At 36.1% G+C, this 27,411-nt stretch overlaps 2 protein-coding genes across 2 annotated transcripts in view; both read left to right on the plus strand.

Moving 5' to 3' along the window:
• Positions 1 to 27,411, plus strand: part of LOC123528715 (structural maintenance of chromosomes protein 1A-like) — a 44,691-nt gene that overhangs the window by 1,897 nt on the left and 15,383 nt on the right. Inside the window, exons 2-16 of the mRNA XM_053521719.1 lie at positions 11,915 to 11,991; positions 12,457 to 12,603; positions 13,203 to 13,351; positions 14,145 to 14,313; positions 16,555 to 16,767; positions 18,494 to 18,579; positions 19,036 to 19,084; positions 19,388 to 19,504; positions 19,925 to 20,139; positions 20,670 to 20,805; positions 22,027 to 22,104; positions 23,616 to 23,827; positions 24,720 to 24,882; positions 25,090 to 25,148; positions 26,167 to 26,362. Coding sequence (XP_053377694.1) covers positions 11,915 to 11,991; positions 12,457 to 12,603; positions 13,203 to 13,351; positions 14,145 to 14,313; positions 16,555 to 16,767; positions 18,494 to 18,579; positions 19,036 to 19,084; positions 19,388 to 19,504; positions 19,925 to 20,139; positions 20,670 to 20,805; positions 22,027 to 22,104; positions 23,616 to 23,827; positions 24,720 to 24,882; positions 25,090 to 25,148; positions 26,167 to 26,362 — 2,066 coding nt within the window. The remainder of the gene's footprint in view (positions 1 to 11,914; positions 11,992 to 12,456; positions 12,604 to 13,202; positions 13,352 to 14,144; positions 14,314 to 16,554; positions 16,768 to 18,493; positions 18,580 to 19,035; positions 19,085 to 19,387; positions 19,505 to 19,924; positions 20,140 to 20,669; positions 20,806 to 22,026; positions 22,105 to 23,615; positions 23,828 to 24,719; positions 24,883 to 25,089; positions 25,149 to 26,166; positions 26,363 to 27,411) is intronic.
• Positions 5,984 to 9,423, plus strand: LOC123529585 (zinc finger protein 862-like). The gene has a single exon (XM_045309967.2). The coding sequence runs from the start codon at positions 7,333 to 7,335 to the stop codon at positions 8,746 to 8,748; it is 1,416 nt and encodes a 471-aa protein (XP_045165902.2). The 5' UTR covers positions 5,984 to 7,332; the 3' UTR covers positions 8,749 to 9,423.

Below are 27,411 nucleotides of genomic sequence, written 5' to 3' on the forward strand. Positions count from 1 at the left end.
AATTTTGAAAAAGGATATTATTAACAGCGGTTTATCAAAAGCATATATGGCCAAACTGAGGAAACATTTAATGTACGATCCATTTAATTCTTTTATTTCTTTTTTCTGAGATAATTAGTACAGACACCTTTTTTTTAAAGAGATGACATGAGAATTTTCCGACAAATTTTCAAACGGCGGTTTCCTTTTGATAAACACACCATACACCTTACATTAAACAATATATGTGACCAACAAATAGTTAATAAAGAACAATTATTTTTTGAGTAGAATCTACATTTAGTATATAAACACTGAAAAAGATATTCTTTTTACCATTCGATATTGCTATTTATGCTTATCTATTACGCTATTACATTGCTAAATCAAAATCAAAATCATGACAGAATTTCCGTGCATTGAATGCACTTTAGAGTGTTCAGATGACACAATACAGTGTTCAAATTGTAGAAATTGGTTACATCGCACTTGTACAAATTTGACTGATGTAGAATTTAGGTCTTGGTCAGATAGAAATTTAGTTTATCTGTGTAAATGTTGTGCATTCCGTGGAACGGATTACGATGCTGAAGGCGCTCTTAGGCGGTGAGTACATTTGTTGTTGTTTTTTTTATGAGGTCATTCCATGTTATCATGTTCAACACCAGTGGTGAGAAATTTTACCCAAATTGGCCAATAAGATTTAAAAGATATTGTTTCATCGTGATACGACACTTGATGCAATCCATAAATTTTCTACGTAATACTCAACATATTGTAATTGCACATGATACATGAAAGGACACGTATCATTTGATTACCAGTTTAACAGTTCAATGACCGTCTGACGATTTATAGTTCATAACTTCTACGTGTCTCAGTCAACTATATAAGAGAATTTTTTAAGCAATACGCAAGGTTTATTTAGAGTTTAAAATTATACCATGTTTTTCCTATGTATTTGTCAAATATATAAAAACAAAATTCATTATAAAGTTACATTTTATTAAATCTCTTTTATAAAAACAAACACAAATAATAGTTTTGTTATTATCTCCCTTTATTTTTGAGTTTTGACGCTGAACCTGAAAAGCAAGCGAATGATTATATAGTTTTCAAGGTCATACAGTCCTAGGGGTGGACAAAACTTTCAATTTATGTGACATGCACGTCACGGTCACCGTTATAAGCAACTTAGTGTTAACAGACAACGGACGGACGATCATCCCATATTCATTGGTCCAATTTATCTGCATGATAACAGTGACTTTGAGTCGTACTGCCACTTTTTTTATCATTTGAAAATGAAACTCTGCAGCTCCCCCTTTGTGATCCGGAATTACTAAAGAATAAAACTAATATAACATGTTCAGGGTTCTCGGAAACGCCGAAATCGGCGTCCCTGTACGCATAATTGGTCCCGGTATACGCGTGTTTATTGCAGCTTGGGAGTCCCCGGACGCACGTTTCTGCAGTGAGACGCAGTGAAAATTAATTGATTTACATAAATTGCGAATACACAAGGTTTGACTCGGGAGCAAAATATGTGGGCGGAGTTACTCGCTTGTCACCGATAGCCGCGTATAGCCAATCAGCGTTGCCCGTTTCCACTTCACCGCGAGACAGATCAACTTGAATACATGTGATTGTCGGTGTGATTGCATAGGTGTCTAATTGCTAACGACGGATTACGTAGTGTTCGAAGTAACTTTGATTGTTTTCTCACGTACTAATTACCAATTTTAAAGAACTTTTTAGAATCTTTTTTAAGAAAGTGATAATTAGGCTTAATTATGAATGTCCGAGTAATTTTAAGATGCTGTTGATGCCGGTCTTTATTTTCTGCAAAATCGCTAATGTTATTTGAGGAAGCATTTATTAATATGTTGATCTTAGGCATACTGTGCATTCTTGTATTTTAGACACGTTAAAATAAAAGTAGTAATTGTTTATATATTTTCTTTTCACTGTATGTTTATATACGTTTCCATTCTGAAATAAAAAGGTTAAGAAAAAATTATCAGGAGCAATTTTTGGGCAACTTGATATTTTCACAAGGGGGATTTTGTCCAACTTGATAACTTGAATGGGGGATTTTGTCCAGGAAGATCAAAACAGCAGGGATGTGGGGGGAGGGGGTGTTGTCCAGGGGTGATTTTTTCCTACATTAATGTTTGACTACATGTGACCTATTTTATCTTTACCTTTTTACCACACCTTAACAATATTTATGTGAAGAACTGTGTTTACAAAATGTCTGTCGGCCTACACTTAATTTGACAGTACAATAAAGGCCTGTATTTTGACGAAACGTTTAAGTCTGTCCGTCAGTCTAGTCAGTAGTTGGGACTGCAACTTTTTCAGCTTTGGGAGTCCCAGGACTGCAACTTGAAATTGCTAGTGAGAACCCTGCATGTTATTTTTTATTCCTCTCTTCCGATAAGACCACCGTGATGATTGGATTAACGCCTATTAATTATCGCTAATATACAATCGCTGTGATTAAATTTGCACCTCGTTAATTAGAGATGTACAATACACGATGTGACAAGTGCTTTCCGGTAACCTTGAATTTGCTTTTCGGTACACAAATACATATAATATTAAACGTAAACAAATGTAAACATGTCATATCATAAAATAGTTAAAGAAAAAAAAATGTTTAGTAATTCTGGATCATCGTATTTTTAATGTTTTTAATGTTTTTATATGTAAGTCTTGTCTTCAATTTGTGATCATAAAAGTTCAACAACTACGATGAATTTTACAGACCGGCATCTGCTTTACGTTTGTATGTATATTATATGTCGTATGTGCTTGTACGTGTTTGTATGTTATTTTGACAGTTGTCACAAAAATAAATATGAGAATTGCTTTCAGATATGCTTTGATTCTCTTTATCTGTTTAACAAGTTTATTTATTTTAACACAGTTTTCTCAAAACCGGAAAGCACTATTGAAATAAATATTATCAAATGAACGTAATTATGAGACTTAATTTGACCAAATATTTATCATTTTTTATTACTTTTTCAATCATTACAAGTTAAACAGATTCAACGCTATGATTAAAGATTGCTTTCCGGTCGTGTTGATATATTCACGAAGTGAATGGACATGTGCGTCGGACATTTAGTTTTCATGTAGACATTGATAAATTCGCTTATAATCAATTAATATAATAAAACTTCAAATAATTATCTGAATTTCTGCTGCTCTTATACATTCGAATTTCCTTCAAATATTATTAATCTCTCATAATTTAACAGGATCGCAGAACCGGAAAGCACTCGCGAAATGTCAATTATCATACTATCCTGATACAAGCAAGTTAATTGGTCAACATTTCATCAAATTATATCTTTTTAGCTCACCTGTCACATAGTGACAAGGTGAGCTTTTGTGATCACCCTTCGTCCGTCGTCCGTCGTCAGTCCGTCCGTCCGTCCGTGCGTCCGTCCGTCCGTCAACAATTTCTTGTCTGCACGATAGTGGTTTCATTTATGATTTTATTTTAACCAAACTTGCACACAACTTGTATTACCATAAGATCTCGGTTCCTTTCTTGAACTGGCCAGATCCCATTTTGGGTTCCAGAGTTATGGCCCCTGAAAGGGCCAAAATTAGCTATTTTGACCTTGTCTGCACAATAGCAGCTTTATTTATGATTTGATTTTTACCAAACTGGCACACAACTTGTATCACCATAAGATCTTGGTTCCTTTCTTGAACTGGCCAGATTCCTTTATGGGTTCCAGAGTTATGGCCCCTGAAAGGGCCAGAATTAGCTATTTTGACCTTGTCTGCACAATAGCAGCTTCATTTATAATTTGATTTTAACCAAACTTGCACACAACATGTATCACTATAAGATCTTGGTTCCTTTCTTGAACTGGCCAGATCCCTTAATGGGTTTCAGAGTTATGGCCCCTGAAAGGGCCAAAATAAGCTGTTTTGACCTTGTCTGCACAATAGCAGCTTCATTTATGATTTGATTTTAACCAAACTTGCACAGAACTTGTATCACCATAAGATCTTGTTTCCTTTTTTGAACTGGCCAGATTCCATCATGGGTTCAAGAGTTATGGCCCCCTAAAGGTCCAAAATTGGCTATTTTGGCTTTTGCAGCCATATAGAGACTTCATTTATGGTTTTATTTGATACAAACTTCCAAAATATTTTCAACAACAATAAATCTTGGATTCCATGATAAATCAGATCCAATCGTAGGTTCCAGAGTTATTTTATATCTGATTACCTCCCCTGATTGTAATCAAAATGGATTTATATCAGTAAGTACTTATAGGACTTACTTGAAATTTCATTATTGTCATTAGTTGGACTGAGCCAATCATGGTAGATAACTATGGACTGATTTTATGTCAAATTATCTCCCTTTATTTCAAATTAAAATGGCTATATCTCCATAACTAATGAAGATACTGATCTGAAATTTCATTTATGTCAACAGATTTACTTGGCAGATCTTTCTTTTGTTCACTTACAATAATTTTTTTTTAATTACTTCCCTTTTACGTTACTATAAATAGCTTATTTTTAGTAACTTTTTTATTATTGGCCGTAGGGGAAAACCGAGACCACTTTTCTGTGGTATAACATGGATGGTACCTCCAATTTTTAGGTGTATTTTGACATATCTGTACCTTTTAAGAATTTTTTTTTTCTTTTTGGTTAAATTTCTTCTCTTTGTTGTTTCTGTCCTTTGGACTTAGATAGTTTTTCCGAGGACCTTCTTGTCCTCAAGAGCAATAATAACAGGTGAGCGATATAGGGCCATCATGGCCCTCTTGTTTTCAATAATAAATCGATTTAAACCATTGAAAACTCGCCCAGAACATCCCTTATATGTTTTTTATAAGAAATTTGAGTGCTTTCCGGTATTTCGGTGCTATCCAGTGCTTTCCGGTCATTCTATTTACCCCAGTAATGTCGGTATGATCCTGTACGATAGCCTCTCTGGCTATCAGTAAGGCTGTCTCGTACGAATAGTGAAATAGCCCAAATGTTTTGACCCAAGAAGAGCACAAAAAGTGCCCCATGTGTTGGCTTGACCCGCGAAAATTTTCTTTAATGTGTCTCGAGATTTTAAGTTTTGCCCCGTGTCAATCAAAATCCTAGTGAATTTCAATATTGTGGCTGCCACAATCTGAAGTGTGGCAGTAGACTGTTAAATGACAAGTGGTACAAACATGATAATAGGCTGCTCTTCGCGTTCTCATTAAACTTTTACACATTGATCAAGAAACACATCTGATAATGACAAGCATTATTGTACTAAATACAAACTGCGAGATGACGATGTGTCGATAGCTAATAAATATATGATGATCCTACTGCCATACCTCCGCTTATGGCGTCAAACAATATGAAATTCCATGGGATTTCAGGCCTTTTTTTATGCTGATTTTAGGGCCAAAATTTGGCCCCATTCCCCAATCTAAAAATAGTGTTTTTCCTAGGCATTTTCAGTGTGGCGCCACGCCATGCCCCTTTTCCCGCGCGCCACGCTGCCCACCAAGAGGTCCGTATGCGCCACGTGCCTTTTGAATTGCCCACTTACAACTAATTATCATAAAATTGTCACTGTGTTAATAATTTCTTACCTGTAATTAATGAACGACACAGGAAGCTGGCTCGTGTATTTCACGATTCGCATAGCGGGTGACATGAATCGAGTGACGTAATCATGACAGCGTGTGCTCGCTTTTCGGTCACTTTATCTTTGATCAATATTGATAACAATTATCTAATTCAAAGTTGAAATTTAATGATTCAAGTGTTATTTTTTCACACTTCGCTATTTGGAAGTTTAATGCGATATTGCAATATTAATTGTAATAATTAGTTCTGTTAAGATTCAAACATGCCGTCTGCTAAACGTAGGCTCTCGCAATTGGAAAAAGGAAACGCAAAAATTGCCAAAAACAACATGTCAATGTTTGGATTTTTGTCACGGAATGATTCCGAGTAAGTATCTTTTAAAACCATTTTTTTTTCTCGTAAAACGATTTATGAATTGTTGTTTGTATTGTCTTTCGTAAAATTCTGGAAAACTGTTATTGATACATGATATCTACAGAGACGCACATAGACACGTTTTTCTTTTCTTTTAGTAAACGTATTATAAATTATGAATATTAAATTAAGCAAATATGTCAAACAATAGAAAAGAAAATGAACGCCGTGAAATATAAATGTCGGCATCGAAACCGCAAATGATTGTTAGCATTTTCTTTCGTAAAATATGGGAAAACTATCATTCCTACAAGATATTTACAGGGACGAACATACATACGAATTTTATTCTTTTAGTAAACGTATCAACATAAATTAAGAATATTAAACTAAGCAAATAGGTGAAAATAGTAGAAAGATATACACTATAAAATGAACGCCGTGAAATGTAAATTTCGGCATCGAAACCCGCAAATGATCGCCTCTTATGGAACGTGTGCCCGTATTTTTTTTTTTTTTTTTTTTTTAAATTCTTCCCATGTGGTTGTTTTTAATATTGAGAAAAAATGCATAAGACTGATTAATTAAAGTAGAATATACGTCGTACGTGAGAAGAAAAAAACAGGAACAATTCAAGGCCATTTTTATGATTTTTGTATACTTCTTAGAATTATAAAATCTATTTTTCCGTCTATGCAATTAATGTTTTTTTTTGTGTTGTTTTTTTTCTCCAGAGCCAGTGCAGACACAACAAACGACAATGCGTCTGTCCCGACCACTGTGCAGCCGAGTAAAGGTACAGAATATCCAGACCTTGATCAAAGAAAGAAAAATTCTGGCCATGGTACCCAGTTCAACACGAAATGGCAAGATGGTCGCCCTTGGCTACAGTGTGTTAAAGAGATGAGCCCAGATGGGCATAAATTCGAGGCAATGTACTGTTCTGTGTGTAGCAAGTGGTCTTTAAAAAACCGCGGTCCCTGGGTGAGCACAGGCTGTACATCTATGCGACATGATGTCATCGTCTGACATGAAGACTCAGAGCAACATAAAAATGCTATCTCTCAAGAACTCACAGCATCTGCCTCAATTGACAAACTAGCAAGGAACATTGATAGCCGTGAAAAGAAGGCTCTGATTGACGCACAGAAGGTGTTGCACTTCCTGATACGACACAACTTACCACACACCACTCTCTTCAAACCTCTGGTTGAACTTTGTGTGGCGCTTGGTGCTGAGAATCTTTCACATCTCAGCAAGGGCAAGAATGCACAGTACACCAGCCCTAAAATCATTGATGAATTCTTAACATGCCAAGCAGAAACTGTAGAGGAGGAAGTAAAGGAGAAGATTAAGACAAGTGATGCTTATGGTGTTATGAAAGATGAGTACACAGACGTCAGTGCACGTAAACATCTAGCAGTGGTGGGAAAGTATGTTTATAACGGTGAAAGCAACCTTTCTTTTCTACAAGACATACAACTTCCCAATGGTAGTGCTGACATCATATACCAGTCATTGAAGAATTATCTCCATGATGCATCAATCTCCTTGGATTCAATGACATCATTTGCTAGTGATGGTCCCTCAGTTATGACTGGAAAGAAGAATGGGGTGGTAGCAAAACTCAAAAAGGACAATCCTAGAGTAATCCCTGTTCACTGTCTAAATCACCGTCTTCAGCTTGCTGTGTCTAAGGCCTTTGGCAGTGTCCGTGAAATTGATTCAGTTGATGAAATACTAATTGCTATCTGGAAGTACTATCACTTTAGTACAGTAAAGTCTGGCAGTCTTGATGCTGTTCAGGATCTACTCCGGGAAATGGGCACATCTGACACTAAGCAGAATCTGACAGTGAAAAAGGCAGTACATACCAGGTGGCTCAGTCATGAGAATGCCCTACACTCTATAAGGAAGTTATATGTAGCTATCTGCCAGGACTTGGAGAATGCTGTCGTCTCTGGAAGAGATAAGAAACTTGGTGAAAAGTCTGGTCCCTCTGCAACAGGACTGCTGAAAATAATGAAACAGTGTGACAAGCTTTTCTACATGCTCCTCCTCTGTGATATGTGCACAACCCTTGCCAGACTCACTCTTCTATTTGAAAGAGCTGACATTGATTTAGCATCAATTCAACCCCAGATACAGTTAGCAGTTGCCAACCTGCAAAATATGAAGAAGCGTCCTGGTCCCTACCTGTCAAAGGTCACAACAATGGCTGAAACACTAGGTATCAGTGTACAAGGTGAGAACAAGATTTATCAGGTCAGAGACAAATTCATTGATGCTGTAGTTGACCACATGGAGGAGCATTTGGAACACTCTGAGCTTATATCTGCAATGTCAGTATTAGACCTTAGTCACATTCCAGCTGATCAAGCCACTTTTCATGGAGACACTGACATTTCACAACTTGCACAGCATCTAGAACTCTCCGAGGACGATCTACTATTTGAGTGGAATGACATCAAGGAGAAATTCAGTGGTGTGTTGGATAAGTGTACCCCAAAGTTCATGCTGGCAAAGCTGTTCGAGACAAAGGAGACTACTGGATCCATCTTCCCTTTGATGACTTGCTTGTTGTCTGTACATGAGTCACTAATATTGTCTACTGCCCCTGTAGAAAGAGTATTCTCTCAGGTCAAATTAATTGTTACAGACCACCGCAACAGACATGAGGTTGAAACAACTAACAAACTTCTCATGATCAAATTGAACACAAAGTCAGCAAGTGATATAGACATGGACAAAGTGATCAAAAAATTCTTGGCAAAGAACAGACGCTTAATGTGAAGAGTCATGTTTTATCTAGAGACTAACACTAGTCATAAACAGATGATTATGTTTTTAAGTTAAAACATTTATCTTCTTTAATAAGGTTTCTTGACCAGAATCTGCTAGATACATATTTAAACAGGAAATATTTACATTAATTTGTGTGTTGAAGAAAGTTTAGGAAGTTAACTAAACAAAGTCAGCAAATTGTATTAACTTCAATATGATTAATTATAACTATTTAAAAAATAGCTGTTTAATAAACTATAGTTGGCCCCAGGTCAGAAAGTCAGCAAATTGTATTAACTCATATGTTTCATTTGATGTGACAAAGTATTTACAATTAATGATCAATTGTATTAACTTTGATACAATTAATGATCTGTTTGTAAAATGGAAAATGAAATTGTGTGTTTAAGAATATAAAGTAGGCCTAAGTTAAGAAAGTCAACCAATAGTATTAACTGACATGCTTTATTTGATAGGTCTTATGTGTACTATATGAAATAATGTTCTTTTTGTAAAAGAGTGAATTAAATTGTGTGTTTAGGACATTGTTACTTTTTGTTCATCAAACTTCAATGATCTAAAATGACTGATAAAATGCCCTTTTTGCATAGCGAACCGCGGAAAAGTGCCCTTATGCCCTAGCAGCACCACGCCCCATTCTGGTCCTGGGAAAAACACTAAAAAAGTATACTTTTTTGGCAGTGGCTACGATTACGGTACCGTAATCCTAGCCTCCAATTCTAGGAATACGGAAGTTCCGTATTCCTAGACAACCCTATGAGGATAGGCTAGGATTACGGAAGTATTTTAGAGGCATGCATAAATGATTTTGTAAACTTACTTAATTCACTTAAAATAGCTTTTTTTCATGCCTGCCTAATTATTTCGTGTTATAGATCAGCCAATTTGGGTTAATATAATCTTAAAAAATATATTAATGGCGGCGCGCGGAACGATAATAGAAATATGAGGGTCAAAGTTAGATTAAAAAAATTCTATACTTTTAATTTTAGGAGTTGATTTTGCCTATCACTTGAGTTTTCCACGTAAAAACAGGAGAAATCAACACCCGTATGCATAAGTTTTTCTTTCCAAGACCATAGTAGATATCATTTCTTTTCTGAAATGGCAGACAAACGAATAATTATATTGTTAATAATAGCTTAAAAGGATTTAAAAAAATATTATTTTTAGCTCATCTGATTTTTTGAAAAAAAATGATGAGTTATTGTCATCACTTGAGCGGTTGTCGGCGTCGGCGTCGGCGTTGCCTGGTTAAGTTTTATGTTTAGGTCAGCTTTTCTCCTAAACTATCAAAGCTATTGCTTTGAAACTTGGAATACTTGTTCACCATCATAAGCTGACCCTGTATAGCAAGAAACATAACTCCATCTTGCTTTTTGCAAGATTTATGGCCCCTTTTGTACTTAGAAAATATCAGATTTCTTGGTTAAGTTTTATGTTTAGGTCAGCTTTTCTCCTAAACTATCAAAGCTATTGCTTTGAAACTTGGAATACTTGTTCACCATCATAAGCAGACCCTGTACATCAAGAAACATAACTCCATCTTGCTTTTTGCAAGATTTATTGCCCCTTTTGGACTTAGAAAATCAGTTTTCTTGGTTAAGTTTTATGTTTAGGTCAGCTTTTATCCTAAACTATCAAAGCTATTGCTTTAAAACTTGCAACACTTGTTCACCATCATAAGTTGACCCTGTATAGCAAGAAACATAACTCCGTCCTGCTTTTTGCAAGATTTATGGCCCCTTTTGGACTTAGAAAATATCAGATTTCTTGGTTAAGTTTTATGTTTAGGTCAACTTTTCTCTTAAACTATCAAAGCTATTGCTTTGAAACTTGCAACACTTGTTCACCATCATAAGCTGACCCTGTACAGCAAGCAACATAACTCCATCCTGCTTTTTGCAATAATTATTGCCCCTTTTGGACTTAGAAAATCATTTTCTTGGTTGAGTATTATGTTTAAGTCAACTTTTCTCATAAACTATCAAAGCTATTGCTTTAAAACTTGCAACAGTTTTTCACATTCATAAGTGGACACTGTACATCAAGAAACATAACTCTATCCTGCTTTTTGCAAGAATGATGGCCCTTTTTAGACTTAGAAAATCATGGGTAGGACAATATTTCTATTACACAAAAAAAATCAGATGAGCGTCAGCACCCGCAAGGCGGTGCTCTTGTTTAAATATAGATTTTGCCTGTCACTTTAGATTTCCTCGCATATAGAATCGGGCGAAATTAACACTCGTATATGTTTTTGTATTTCGTTTTCGCTATTCTAAAGTGAAATATGTAAGTTTACAATATCATTTGTGCGTGTCTTAACATATATTTGATGCCTTTTAAATACTTTCGTATTCCTAGCCTATCCTCATAGGGTTGTCTAGGAATACGGAACTTCCGTAATCCTAGAATCGGAGGCTAGGATTACGGTACCGTAATCGTAGCCACTGCCTACTTTTTTCCCCACCTTGGCCAAAAATTCCCCATGCAAAAAAAAATGAAATTAGTTTTGATTTTCAGTCCTGATTTTAACAACTTTTCAGCAAATATATTCCTCCAAACAATGATTTCGCGACGTAAATTTCCCCTCCAAAAGGGACCTGGTACCCTTCCCCAAATTTACAAAAAAAGGGCTGGATTTTGATTGACAAGGGGCAGAACTTTTTAACTCGAAATGCTTAAAAGAAAATTTCCACGGCTCAAGCCAAAACACGGCATTTTCTGTGTGGGTCAAATACAAGTTTTCCGATTTTCGCTGGTCAAAACCCGGATCCTCGGGTCAACCCAAAGCCTTGAAGCAGACATTATAAGTATTTTACAGGAATGATGAAAGAAATGAAATTAAAAACAGGAATTTTATCAAGAATTCAATGCTTACTTTCATTTTCCATATTTGTCACCTCTCTGTTTTCGCAACAGTGATTTTTGGACATGAATTTTCTATTGCAATCTTAATATAAAGACTTAAATTAAAGTCTGTATTTAAGAGCAGTATAGCTTAACCCCACAAAAGCTGATATTGACTCTTGAAAATCTGGTTTTGACCCTTGAAAATTCAGGCTGAAGAGTCAGTGACTTGAGTTTCAGAACCTACGGAACACCCTGGCTAAATGAGCATATTATAATTCGGAAAATATTTGTTTTGCAGGAAAGTCTAACCTTATGGATGCCATCAGTTTTGTTCTTGGTGAGAAAACATCAAATCTCCGAGTGAGAAGGCTAAGTGTAAGTAATATGAAGTGGTTTAGAGAATATTTCTCCTTTTCTTTTGTTAGAATAAGTTCTTATAAGTCTTAACAGTAAAATATTTTTAAAATCTTTCCACCACCTCTGCTCACATGTTAGTAAGAAGAAGAATTTATTCTATCTCTTGGTAATAAAAATTGAAAATGGATGTAGCAGAGTGAAACTTTTTTCTAGTTTTTATGCCCCCAAAGGGAGGCATATTAGTTTTCATCCGTCCGTTCGTTCGTCACAACGTTTACTTTTTGCATGAGGCACTTTACTGGCGAACCACTGCACCCAGGACCTTCAAACTTCACATACTGATAGTACTTGTTGTTGAGTACACGACCCCTGCTGACTTTGGGGTCACCAGGTCAAGGCGCTGCGGGGGCATTTGTCACCATTAGTGACAGCTGTTGTTGAAATGTAAAGAACAGTATAATGTGTTTAAATATATTTATACAGGATCTGATCCATGGTGCTCCAGTAGGCAAGCCGGCTGCTAGTAGAGCCTCGGTGACGGCAGTGTATGCTGACCAGGTTACAGAGAAAGAGACGGTCTTCACAAGGATCATCCATGGTTCCTCATCCGATCATAAAATCAATGGCCAGGTAAGGTTATTGACTTAAAGTTCTAACAGCTCCAAATTTTCTCTGCTGAAAGATTTTACTGGTTATGTAATAAAACTCCAACCAAGTTGGTTAGTAATGTTTCTGCTTTTTAAGTTCGAAGAAATTCAGGTTTCCAGTTTTAGCTGTTGGATGAGATATTTTTGTTATGCAGCAGTTAAACCATTGTATTTAAAAGCCATTTTCACCTGTCACGTTTTTCTGTTGGGATGAATTCAGCTACTTGTAAGTTGTAAAAAATTTACTTAGTACATTTTAATGTTCATTCACAAGAGAGGCATACAGTAGTCACACTGTGTTAAGTTTTTCCAAAATGCATTGTGTTTGTGCTTATAACATCTTAACAATTTGAGGAATCTTATTGAAACTTTATGCAAGTGTTGAGCATGATGAGGTTGTATATCACATGCAAGTGTTAGGTTTGGGCCTCCAAGCAGCCTCGGCTTGAGAGGAATTTGTCGCATTTCATGTTAATGCTGATACAATGTAAATTAACTCAACATAACATAATCCAAAAAGACTGGCCAGGTATCTGTTAAGATGTGTTTATTGTAGTTACTGAAATAATTTGATGTTTACAGTCAGTGTCATCAACGCAGTACAACCAGGAACTGGAGAAGATAGGTGTACTTGTCAAGTCCAAGAATTTCCTAGTCTTCCAGGGAACTGTTGAGAGTCTTGCCATGAAAAATGCCAAGGAGAGAATGGCCATGTTTGAAGAGATAAGCAGGTTTGAACACTAGCTAATGAACATAACACCTTACAAAGCAAGCATTAAACATATGAGCTCAGCGATATCTCTTAATAAAACCCTACATGCACAATTTCACATGCTGAATAATATTCCTATGTTTTATAATCCTGGGTGAAATACTTTTTGGCATACATGTAACACAAACTTAAGCCCTTTTTATACACATGTCACTGAAAGAGCAGGACATATTATGTTAACACCCATGGTGGCAGGCGGTCAGCATCCAAAGCATGTCCGCTCTCTAATTCGAACAGTTTCATTCAGATCTTTGCCAAACTTGCTGACAATGTTTGTGGGCATAATATCTTGGCGAAGTTCGATAACCATCCAAATCGTTCAAGGCACTCGTGGAATATGGCCCTTGAATTACTCGAAAAACATTGAATCTAGCCTTGTCCGCTCTCTTAGTCTAACAGTTTTCATCCAATCACCAAACTCGCTGACAATGTTTGTGGGCATAATATCTCAGCTACATACGATAACCACCCAAATAGACAGGCACTCTTGGATTATGCCCCTTGAATTAGGCCAAGTTCGATGATGGGCGTATTTTGCGACAGTTTGGCACTCCTGGGATGCATATTTTTGACTTAAGGGCTAAACTCTTGTCTGGCTGTGTAAGATCCAAATCAAAATTGGTTGCAGCCTGTCTAAAACTTATTTGTTCAAATAATCCACCAAGCTTATTCTAATTTCTTGCAAGTGTTTATTGTAAACAAATGCTTATAACATCTCTGTATCTAAAAGATCCTTTACTAATACCATGCAGATCGGGAGAATTGAAGGAGGACTATGACAAAGCCAAGTCTGAAATGTTGAAAGCTGAGGAAGACACACAGTTTAACTATCACAAGAAGAAAGGTATTGCTGCAGAAAAGAAAGAAGCCAAGTTAGAGAAAGACGAAGCTGAGAGGTACCAGAAACTCAAACAAGAACTTGTAAGTTTGTACAATGTACTGTTTGAATTGTATATAAGTGCAGGTAGAGACATTAAGATGAGATAAAACTGATTGACTTCAATATTCTGTAGAAGTTTCTTCCATTGATGAAGGAATGTTATTATCACAGGGTAGACATGAATGCATTGTCATAAGTAAGTATTCATATAAATTGCATGACAAATACTTTATATTTTACTTTATATTTGCTATAAAGATTCTGAGATTGAGGTCAGTGACTTCTTATCACAAAAAAGTTTTCTGTTGTAAGTTTTTGTTTGGATCAGGTGTGTGGCCTTAGTATTATACCATTAGAAAATTTTGTGTATTTAACATTGATGCAAGCAAACATTTTCACCAAATGTTAAATTGACCAGTATTGGCCAGGACAGTTTTAACTGGTAAAAACTGGTGGTCAGCCTCTGGAATTCCTGCACAAATAGCTGTAAAATGTTGCAATAAGACTGTAATTGTTACTTTGCTATATTTTTTCTGTGCATATGTCTGTCAGATTTAGAGAGCAAATGTTCATGGTGCTTTCATGTCCCTCACTTAGAAATAAATCAGAGATGCTGATTTTATTGAAAGTCTGATCTATAGAGGGCCTCATCAGAAATAGTTATATACTTTTGACATTGCCCAAATGTAGACAGAACACAATAATCACTCAAGTGATTTTGCCTTTGCGGCCGGTGCAGACCAAGACCAGCCTCTGTGCAGGCTGATTGTAGTCTGCACTGTTTGCTATTCTGCCAATAAATTTTTAGTGAACACCCCTCTGAATAATAATAGTTACTGTCCAAATTGAATGATAGACCAGACCGTTTTAGAAATTTAGCAGGGTAAAGTTTAAGGCAAGCCTGGCTATATATTCAATAGACAGCCAGGCCTGCCTTAAGCATCCAGTCAAAGGAGTGACAAAATTGGTTTGGGAAGTAAGCTGATTGGTTAGCAATACTTAAGCAGAGATACAAATTAGCAGGGGCCCAGTAGCCCATGGCCCCTAGATTTTGGGTTGGGCCCCTAAATTTTTGGAGAAAATGCCCATATATACCTAATGTTAAAGAGTTATTGTACCCCCCGACAACAAAGTTGTAAGGGGGGGTATACTGGTTTCAGGTTGTCTGTCTGTCCGTCTGGTCGTCTGTCCGTAGACGCAATCTTGTGCGCACCATCTCTCCTTATCCCCTTGACAGAATTTAATGAAACTTCACACAAGTGATCAGTACCAACAGTAGTTGTGCATGGGGCATGTTAGGTTCTTTAAGAAAAAAAAATTGCAGAGTTATGGGACTTTGTTTTTTTTGTTACTATACTATATACATAGACACAATCTTGTGCGCACCATCTCTCCTCATCCCCTTGACACAATTTAATGAAACTTCACACAAGTGATCAGTACCAACATTAGTTGTGCATGGGGCATGTAAGGTTCTTTTAGAAAAAAAATTTGCAGAATTATGGGACTTTGTTTTTTTGTTACTATACTATATACATAGACACAATCTTGTGCGCACCATCTCTCCTCATCCCCTTGACACAATTTAATGAAACTTCACACAACTGATCAGTAACAACAGTAGTTGTGCATGGGGCATGTTAGGTTCTTTCAGCGACAAAAATTGCAGAGTTATGGGACTTTGTTTCTTGTTAACATACTATATACATAGACACAATCTTGTGCGCACCATCTCTCCTCATCCCCTTGACACAATTTAATGAAACTTCACACAACTGATCAGTAACAACAGTAGTTGTGCATGGGGCATGTTAGGTTCTTTCAGCGACAAAAATTGCAGAGTTATGGGACTTTGTTTCTTGTTAACATACTATGTACATACAGCCTGCATATGCAATCTTGTGCGTGCCTAATCTACCAAACCCTTGCACACAATTTAATGAAACTTCACACAAGTGATCAGTACCAACCCTAGTTGTGCATGGTGCATGTTACATTCTTTTAGATAAATATTCTACATAGTTATGGGACTTTGTTTTTTGTTACTATACTGTATACATACAGTCCACATAATTATGCAGTCTTGTGTGTGTCAAATTCAATGTACTGTGTCAGTGCATGCGGGGGGTACATTCATCACCTTTAGTGATAGCTCTAGTTTTTGACAGTCTGGGCCCCTAAATAAAAATAACTAGTTTATATCCCTGCTTAAGGCAAGTGGCTGCTTAATACAGGTGGCCACAAAGACAGGTGCAACAATGTGACTTTATTGTCTTTTACAGGAAGACAAGCACTTAGATCTCTCCCTCGTCAGGTTGTTCTACAATGAGAGAGATATAGATGAGGTGACAGAGGACATCAACCACAAGAATCATGCTCTGCAGAAAGAAGTGAAGAAGAAAGACAGAATCGAGGATGAAATTAAAGATAAGAAGAAAGAACAAGGCAAGCTTCAGAGAGAGTTAACAAAAGTGGAAGCAACCATTAAAGAGAGTGTAAGTTTCAAAACAATCTCTAGACATTTCATTTTTAGCTCACCTGTCACAAAGTGACAAGGTGGGCTATTGTGACTGCTTGATGTCCGTCGTCCGTCAACAATTTCTAAAAAAATCTCCTTCTTGAAAACCACTGGGCAGAATTACACCAAACTTCACAGGAATGATCCTTGGGTGGCCCCCTTTCAAAATTGTTCAAAGAATTGAATTCCATGCAGAACACTGGTTGCCATGGCAACCGAAAGGAAAAACTTTAAAAATCAAAAACCAGAAGCCCTAGAGCTTAGATATTTGGTGTGAAGCATTGCCTAGTGGACCTCTACCAAGTTTGTTCAAATCTCATGACCCCGGGGTCAAAATTGACCCCGCCCTAGGGGTCACTTGATTTTACATAGGAAAATCTAAAAAAAATCTTCTCAAAAACCAGAAGCCCTAGAGCTTAGATATTTGACATGTAGCATTGCCTAGTGGACCTCTATTAAAGTTTTTCAAATCATGACCCCGGGGTCAAAATTGACCCCGCCTCAGGGGTCACTTGATTTAAGATAGGAAAATCTTCAAAAAAAAATCAAAAATAAACCAGAAGGCCCAGAGCTTAGATATTTGACATGTTGCATTGCCTTGTGAACCTCTACAAAATTTATTCAAATCTTGACCCCCGGGGTCAAAATTGACCCCGCCCCAGGGGTCACTTGATTTTACATAGGAAAATCTTCAAAAAAATTTCAAAAATAAACCAGAAGGCCTAGAGCTTAGATATTTGACATGTAGCATTGCCTAGTGGACCTCTACAAAATTTGTTCAAATCATGACCCCCGTGGTCAAAATTGACCCCGCCCCAGGGGTCACTTGATTTTACGTAGGAAAATCTTCAAAAAATTTCTAAAAATAAACCAGAAGGTCTAGAGCTTAGATATTTGATATGTAGCATTGCCTAATAGACTTCTACAAACTTTGTTCAAATCATGACCCCCGGGGTAAAATTGGCCCCACCCCAGGGGTTACTTGATTTTACGTAGGAAAATCTTCAAAAAATTTCTAAAAATAAACCAGAAGGTCTAGAACTTAGATATTTCACATGTAGCATTGCCTAGTGGACCTCTACAAAATTTGTTCAAATCATGACCCCGGGGTCAAAATTGACCCCGCCCCAGGGGTCACTTGATTTTACATATGAAAATCTTCAAAAAAAAATTCTAAAAATAAACCAGAAGGCCTAGAGCTTAGACATTTGATATGTAGCATTGCCTAATAGACTTCTACAAACTTTGTTCAAATCATGACCCCCGGGGTAAAATTGGCCCCACCCCAGGGGTTACTTGATTGTACATCGAAAAATCTTCCAAAAAATTTCTAAAAATCATCAGTTTGACATTTGAAACATGTAGCTCATATTACTCAGGTGAGCGATCCAGGGTCATCTTGACCCGCTTGTCTTAAATCTTGTTAAGTTACAGCAAGTGTGATTTCAAAATACTTCTCATGATTACTCTTTTACCAAAACGTTGAAAGGTACTTGACTAAAAGAAATTATCAAACATGTGTTTGTTACCTTAAAATAAAACTTTTATCAGAAAAATGTTGCAGTAGCTGGAAAGAATTGTTTTCTTCCATTCTACTTTCTATCAGCTATGCCTTGAAGAATCTGTATGTTTCTACATATTTTATGAAAATTATGCAGTACTTTGAAGCTGGTGAATTGATGGAAATTCATTTCTTATTGCAGGAAGTAGAGTTGAACAAGAAAAGACCATTATACATTAAAGCCAAAGAGAAAACTGCTCACATGATCAAAAAATTAGACAGTGCAAAGTAAGTATCACAAGTAGCATTGCTTTTCAAGTTCTCCAATTTTTTTTGATGAGTTTAGATTCACACCTGCACAATTTAGATCATCTAGCCTTTGATGGTGGAGGAAGACCCCAGGTGCCCCACAGGCATCATGTAAGGCATTGGTGGGCACCTGGTTAGAATCACCAACATTCCATAAGCCAGCTAGATAGTATCCTCACATGAAGAATTGTACACCCCCTAGGTTTTGAACTCGCATAGATGAGGGTTAGGTGATTGGAAGTCGGCAACCATAACTTGGTTGCGGAGGTCTCCAAAGTTGGAATTGATGGATTTCTTCAGAATTTGGTGCCGAGGCAATGTGAAGATAATGGCATTATATCATGTTCTTTGAAAACTTTCAAGTAGTTTCAGAAATTATTTTTATCCTATGACAGCTATTCCAAAGTAATGTGGCATGAAAATTGACAATTTCAGGAAATCACTGAAGCAAGCTCGTAAAACACATGATAACCATGAGCAAGAGGTATGTATGATCTCCTTCAATAGAGGCATTCTTTTACAAAAGGGAAACAATTCTGTCTTAGCTTTTCTTAACTACTTGAATGTAATTTTTAAGAAATATTTTATTACTAATTCAAAAACTCTTAAAATTGAAAACGTTTAAGTCATTTTTAGTCTTGAGTAAATGCTTATTTAAATCGAAAGATTTTGAAATGGTTTTAAGCAGGCTATTTACATTGTAACTGAAATCTGTGAATATTAAACGTTTTCGGGTAAATGCGTTAAAAGTTATCATAAGTTAATATTGATTCTTTTAATATAACAGATCAATGAGTTAGAGAGGGAACTTGAAGAAGTTGAGGCAAAGCGACGAGAGTTTGAGGAACAGATAGAGGAAGAGTCACAGTCACAGGGTCGTGATCTTCAGCTGGAGGAATCTCAGGTAAAATAGTAGAGCTGAAATGGTAAATTTTAGGCAATGAAAACTTGCTATCACATAAACTCTCATCAACATGAAAGAAACTTCTTTTTCCGTTTCAGACTATTTCTATAAGGTACCCATGTTCAGAATTAGAATTTCTAGAAATAAAATCACAACGCTATCAGCAGACATATAAATAGGTGATTTAGAAATGCATGACATAGCTTCACTGCAAACATCTTTGTTTATATGTCTGAAAAAGTGTTGAAAAAGGCACTAAACCGGAACACACTCGGAGTATGAATTAAGCTTAAGTGACATACCTCTAGTATGTTTTGAGTTTCCAGTTAATAAACACACTCAAAACTTGACCATTGTGATTTGAGATTAATTGTCTCGTCAAAATTTAGTATAAGACTGCTATTATCCAATAATCACCAGGTATTGGAGTACCAGCGTCTGAAGGAAGAAGCCGGGAAGAGGTCAGCGAGGTTGCTACAGGAGATGGATACGATCCAGAGGGAGCAGAAGTCGGACCAGGACAGATACGATAATGAAATACGCAAGAAAAATGAGCTGCTGGCTAAAATAAAACAGAAAGAACATGAAATGGAAGAAAACAAGAAAAGAGTGGAAAAATTGAATGATTATATCAGGTACTGAAGTTATTTGCAGTCAACCGAAACAGTTTAGGTAAATTTAAAGGGTCATTTCAATAAATGTTACATGGATTGTAAATAAGAAAGAGTATTTTGTTACACTTGATGAGCATAACCCATTTTTAACATTTCCTGTATTAGTGCAGCCATGGAGGTCAAACCGTATATTCTTTTGAAGTTTGAATTTATTAGACAGTGTCATCTTAAGAATGAAAAATGTTTTGGGAGCATTACAGAAATTTATCAGATAATTAACAAAAATGTGAAGTTCTTTGAATTCAGCATTTTATATCTGCAAATTATTTTGTACATGAGTCATGCCAAGTATCCAAGTCAATTAATTACTAAGCTAATTCATGACAAAAGCTTCAAATTTGTTTTTTTTGTCTGTTGGAATAAAAAGTGAGTGCCTCCACTTGATTGCACATAGAATATAGTTATGGACTAATTGCAAATATTTAATTGTATCAAAGCCTTGTATCTTTGATAGGAATAAATATGAAATCAAATTTGTTAACTGTTCATAGACAAAGTACCCAGGCCATAGAGGAGCAGAGAGTTGCAGAGGAGGAGTTAGGGGAGGATGTGACAACAGCCAATGAGAGGATACAACAAATTGAAAATGAGATGTGCTCGATTAATGAACAGCTCAGTGAAGCTAAGGTGAGTTTATATAAAGAGTGATGGCATAAAAGGTTTCATTTTGAGTTACAGTGGCCGAGTGGTTAACCTCAATGACTGATTCACTTGCCAATCATTAATGTGGTAGGTCAGTGGCTCTACTCGGGTGCCTGCCCATGATTGAAACAAAGTCAGAAAGAGAAACCGGGATCTTCCTTCACCATTTAAAGCTGGAATTTACTCCACAAGCTAAATTTTGTCAGTATGACACTAAACACAACAAAACATATAAAAAAATTATTTCAAACTTTCTGCTTATCAGAATAAAGTTCAAGTTGAAGAATTTTGAGATATAAGTAATAATTTGCTAGCAGCAAATCATAGAATTTGAGAATGATTGAGAGACTGCTTCTTGCTTGAAAAGGTTCGAGGTTTGCCTATATGCAAACCAGAAAGTAATACTTTGGACAAGGCTACCAGGCTTTCAAAGATTTACAGACCATTGAACGTGTGCTGCAAATTATTTAGTAGGGTTAATATTCAATCAGAATTTGTTTTGTATGATACTGCAACAGTTTGAATTCCTTTTTATGAATATTCAAAACATGTCAAGGTTTTATTTTGGACAGACACAAAAATTGTAAGTTTCTTGGACAAATGTCTGGCACTGTATCCACAGATTTTTACAAAGCCGGTGTACATTGTAAGGTACTGTGTATACTGTGAAGTCCTTAATATTGTGTTGGGGATGCTAATTTTCATAATTTTCTTGGTTGGACGGAGCCACAAAATCAAATCTGCATGAATAAGTAAAGTTTCCATTTTATGTTCAAAATTTGAAATCCATGAGTTCATGTCTAACAGAAAAAGCTGTTTTGGCCAAAACCGCACAATGCAGTGAAATGAAATCATTTCACAGTATTTGTCTGTTTGATTTTAACCTTTACCCTGTTAAATTTCTAAAATGGGTTGGTCTACCATTCAATTTGGGCAGTACCATTTATTATTCGAAGGGGTGTTCACTGAAAATTTACTGTCTGACTGAATAGCGAATAGTGCAGACCAAGATCAGCCTGCATGAATGTGCAGGCTGATCTTGGTCTGCACTGGTCGCAAAGGCAGAATTACTTGCCACAACAGGCTAAAGGTTAAAAGTAATTATATACCTATGTCAAATTCAGTGCTATGCTTAGATTATATGATTATATATTTTGTGTAACTGCAAATTTCTTTTTATCATTTGATATATTTTCTTTCCTATAGGTAGATAAACATGAATCTGCCAGAGCCATGAAGAAAGCAGAGTTACTAGACAATTTGAAGCGTTTATTTCCTGGTGTGGTAAGTTACAGCACATTGTGTGTGATGTGTTTTTGGCTGATTTTAGAGCAGTTGATGGCTCATATATCCAGTTGAAAGTTCTCTTTTTTCCCCAAAAATTTGTGATATCCCACTCAAGATTGAGTGAATTTGAACTTTTAAAATTTTAATTTTTATGAAGAAATTTTTACAGCAAGTATCAAAATTTATTGTAATTTCTTGCCTTTTTTCCTCTGTTTCTTTAAAAAAAAAAAGAAGATTTTTATATTATTATATTAACCTTTCAAGAAACCAGTTGATTTTCCAATTTGAGGAAAGTAAACTTAAACAAAAATTGGATCAATTTGAACCAGTGTCCCAAAATCTTGAGAAGAAGTACTGGTAATAGCAAACTAGACATATCTTAGTCATGTATTATGTTTCATATTGCTCTGTGGTAGATCTTTAGGTTTGTTTATTTAAACTGTAGGACAAGAAAAGGTAGTAATAGATCTATAATTTATTTGCAAATAAAAGTTATTTACAATATGACATGCTGAAAATTTTGAACATGCTTGATACAAGTTAAAAAAGCTTTTGACGCTGTTTTACCTAATTATCAAGGCCTTCGCATTCTTTATCATCTAATTAACCATGGTTAATTTTTTTTCAGATGTGTAGGAATTGAACCACAAGGGCATTAGCCCAAATGGTTTAGATATCCAGACATCTGAACTGTGGTAAATTGGACAATAATCAATAGGAAGGCCTTGTTTATTTTCGTTCTTACATGCTCATGAAAACTTGATGATAAAATTGTGCTGATTTTCATTCATCCGTGTAAGAATGAACTGGACATCATACAGCTGTTTGACATCTCTGATCCACACATCAGTTGAGTTTAGTGAAAAATATACACCACTTCACTTCCTTCTTTGTTTAGCTGACAAAGACATTTAACCATGTTACAATGACATATAGCTTAAATAATGTAAAAACCAGTGTTTCTGAACCTCCTATCACGGTTGCTGCAGTCTTTCAAATGATTGTAAAGGAAATATAAAAATTAATATACAAATGAGCAGCACCATGAGAAAACCAACATAGTGCATTTGTGACCAGCATGGATCCAGACCAGCCTGCGCATCAGCGCAGTCTGGTCAGGATGCATGCTGTTCGCTAACGGTTTCTCTTAATTGCAATAGTCTTTGAAAGCAAACAGCATGGATCCTGACCAGACTGCGCAGATGCGCAGGCTGGCCTGGATCCATGCTGGTCGCAAATGCACTATGTTGATTTTCTCATGGTGCGACTCAAATAATGTTTGCCTCTTTCTGTCCATTCATTGGGGACTCTGTAGATTTCATGGTTGGTCCAGTCCATGAAATGAAATCCCAACAAGCATGTAAAATATTTCCATTCATTTTATGCTCACATGTCAAAATCTATGAGTTTATTTCCCCACAAAAAATACCTGCTTTGGGCAAAACCATGGAATTATTGCCAGTGATATTAAATAATAAAATGTTCTCACTTGTGGGTTTATTTTACAGCATGGAAGATTGATAGATCTGTGTGAACCCAGTCACAAAAGATACCAGATAGCCATTACCAAGTGCCTTGGTAAATACATGGACGCCATTATCTGTGACACCCTAAAGACTGCCAAGGAATGTATCCAGTATATGAAGGAACAGAGAATTGAACCAGAAACCTTCCTACCTCTGGATTATCTTGATGTTAAACCAGTCAACGAAAAGCTCAGGTAATTTTTACGGAAGAGAATAATTTGAAACCTACATAATTAGGTACATTTTCCATTAGGGGTTCGATTTTGTTCCAAGACGTACTTCAGATTGATATCTTTTGTTTATTTTGGTATATGTGCAATTACAACAAGATCTGGTATAAGCCAGTCAGTGTTGTCCTATATGGACCAGCTGTATAGAACATTTTAACAGCAACAGGGAAAAAAGACTTGCCATGAATGAATACATTGAACATAAAATGACTGATTAAGAAAGATTTTTTCTTATCATCAGAACTCTAGACAACAAAATTACCTGCAGAGAGAACAATATTTCTTTTGATCAGCATAGGTTTTGCAATGAACAACAACACTTCTTATGGAGATTTTTTATTTGTTTGTTAAGGCGATTCTTGAAGTTGTGTCTCAAAAGCTTCTGAATGATGGAAGCCTGTAATATGAGCAGTCTTAAAAGTTCCTTTAAAAAGTTTCAGCAGTTTAACCAGTAAAAAGATTTATTAGGTAAATTATAGGTGAAAATGTTTATCCATTTAAATTAACAATTTTATAAAAGCATTGGGTGTTGATGGAAACATGTGAACATTTTCTACTGCGTATAACTGGACATTTTATGAGATTACATCGTATCTAGTGATGACTGCCTTTAACCCTTATCATGCTGGACACCATGCAGTCTGATCATGATCTGCACTGTTCACCAGTCAGTATCTTTTTGGTAAGCACCCCTTTTAACAGTTAATTGTACTGTCCAAACTGAAATATGGACAAGTTCATTATAGAAATGTAGCAGGGTAAGGGTTAACTGTCAGTCAGTCAGGGACTAATTGGAATTTACATCTTTGTCTAAGAATTTCTGTATTGTAGTTTTGATTCTGGTATTATTTCTCAGGGAAATCCGTGAACCAAAGAACGTGAAACTGGTGGTAGATGTGATCAGGTATGATCCTCCATCAATAAAGAAAGCTCTCATATTTGCTTGTGGGAATGCTCTAGTCTGTGAGACTGTGGAAGATGCCAGGAAAGTGGCCTTCGGGGGTCACGAGAGACATAAGGTAGGCAGTACTATGACAAACTTATTTAGCTGTAAGTCTTCAACAGTAATTCTTTTGTCCACTGAAATGACATTTTGTTATTTTCAGGATATACTTGTTAAGAATAACTATGGTTAGATATTTCCTTTGACATATTTAAATCTCGTCTTGTACAGATGTATATTCGTTCATGAAAACTTGTGAAAACCCGTTATTTTACCATTTCAGTCTGTTGCATTAGATGGTACGTTATTCCAGAAGTCTGGTGTCATCTCTGGTGGTGCTAGGTATGTATTTTCTTCAAAGCAGTTACATATGGTTTCACAATTCCTGACCTAGTGGTTCCAGATATTTTGTAAACTTGATAAAATTACCTGATATCTAAAATGTGGCATAATCTAGGCAGATACACTTCTGGAACTTCTAATAGAGAGCGATAGGACTTTCTCAAACATTTGACACAGAAGTTCTTAAGCTGAAATAGACTAGAAAATTGACTTTTGATACCTTCTTATGGATTGCTGTACCAATCAGTGTGTAATTTCCATAAATCCAAAAAATTATAGTGCTATTTTCACATGAAATGACATCCCTGATCAATTTATTGCCACCCAGATGCTTATTGAGTAAATTCTAAAGAAAGCATCTTCATCAATAAATGAAATCTCATTTGGTTATGACAAAATTTTGCTTTATGATCTTGTGGTAGTTCTAGATTTTTTTAATTGATTTGACTCTTTTCAAGGAGATTATTTGATACAGTGCAAGAACTAGTTGTCAGATTTAAAATGGAGCACCTGAATATATTTGAATTGTACATTTTAGCGTCTACAGATCATGTGACATTTCTGACATCAGAGATGAAATTGAGCAAATGTTATGTCTCCCACCACACAGTGGTGTGGGAGACATTTTGATTTACTCCAGTCTGTGTGTCTGTCTGTCACAAAGCTTGTCCGCACTCTTAAGTCGAACATTTCTCATCCGATCTTCAAGAAGATGTGCCTGCCAATAAGTGCATCGCAAAGTTCGATAACTAGCCAAATCGGCCTAGGCACTTAGGAATTATGGCCCTTGAATTATCAAAAAAGTACTCGGATTCCTTGCGCATTTTTGCTCCCAAATCAGCGCCTATACTACTTTTAAAAGTAGTAGGAAAGGCTTCCTTTTGGTTTCAAGAAAGTGCATGCACAAGTGGATTAAGTAAACAGTTTGTAAAGACTGACTTACTATTTAGATGATTAGGCAGTTGTGAGAGACATGCGCTTTTCTCAAAAGCATCTCTAGTTGATATTTAATTTTCAGTGATTTGAAAGCTAAAGCAAGACGTTGGGATGAGAAGATGCTGGGACAGTTGAAAGGGAAGAAAGAAAAATTGACGTCAGAACTGAAGGAGATGTCGAAGAAAAAGAGAAAAGAATCAGAACTCAATACCATCCGGTCGCAAATCAAAGGTTTAGAGACAAGACTGAAGTACTCTATCACAGATAGAGATAATACGGTTTGTTGTGTTATAGGTTGTTCATATTCTTTGAAAATGCTTCTTATTTTAACAGTCAGGGGTGTAACTGTTTTAAGTTATGTAACCTATTTCAGTTACTTTTTCAAGCATTTTATAACCTGTATTTGTTATAAAATATAGTTAACTCAGGTAAGTTATTCAAAAAAGTCTTTTTGCTGTTCTCACAAAGTGACCTTTAAAGTGAAATTAGTAGCAAACTGTGGTTAATCAAATTCTCTTTTAGTCTGAGCATGACCTGATAAGCATAATGGGATATTAAGAGTTTTATAGCTTTAAAACATTTGCGTAAAACTTTATCAGCCTTGCGTAAAAAAATTTACTGCATTAGCTGGAAAGATAAAAGGTCAAGGATTCAGGAAATAATTGCATTAGTCTCATTCATAATGAGGAATTGGCACAGGAGGGCTTTGTAATATTTTATGATAACTGAAACAAGTTATGAAAGTTTAAGCAATAACTCAGATGGGTTATAAACTGCGATAACTTGAAACAGTTACACCCCTGACTGTTTAAGGTACTAACTTACAAATTTTAGGCAAAAAATAATTTCTGTCGAAAATCAATAACAAGTGAGAACTTTGAACGTGACTAGTGGTACAAATTTATTGACGTAAGATTTTTGCAAAATATGCTCATAAGTAACAAAAAAATGTGTTCAGAAGGTAGTAAACCATTGCAATGCTTTTGAAATGCTGCAGAAAATTTACATTCTTCATTCATTCTTACCAATATGTAACTTTTTTATTTTCACCCACTTTATTAGCCCACCATCATCAGATGGTGGGCTATTCAAATAACTCTGCGTCCGTGGTCTGTCGTCCGTCCGTCCGTCCTTCCGTCCGTTAACAATTTCTCGTTATCGCATCTCCTCAGAAACTACCAGGGGGATTTTGACCAAACTCTGTCAGAATGATGTACTGGTACTCTAGTTGTGTCCCCCTGAAAATCAGACTGGTTCAACAATTTTTTAGTGAGTTATGGCCCTTTGTTTATTTCTATAATTTACATAGATTTATATAGGGAAAAAC

The sequence above is a fragment of the Mercenaria mercenaria genome, chromosome 13 (assembly GCF_021730395.1).
Source record: "Mercenaria mercenaria strain notata chromosome 13, MADL_Memer_1, whole genome shotgun sequence".
In the NCBI taxonomy this organism is placed as follows: Eukaryota; Metazoa; Mollusca; class Bivalvia; order Venerida; family Veneridae; genus Mercenaria; species Mercenaria mercenaria.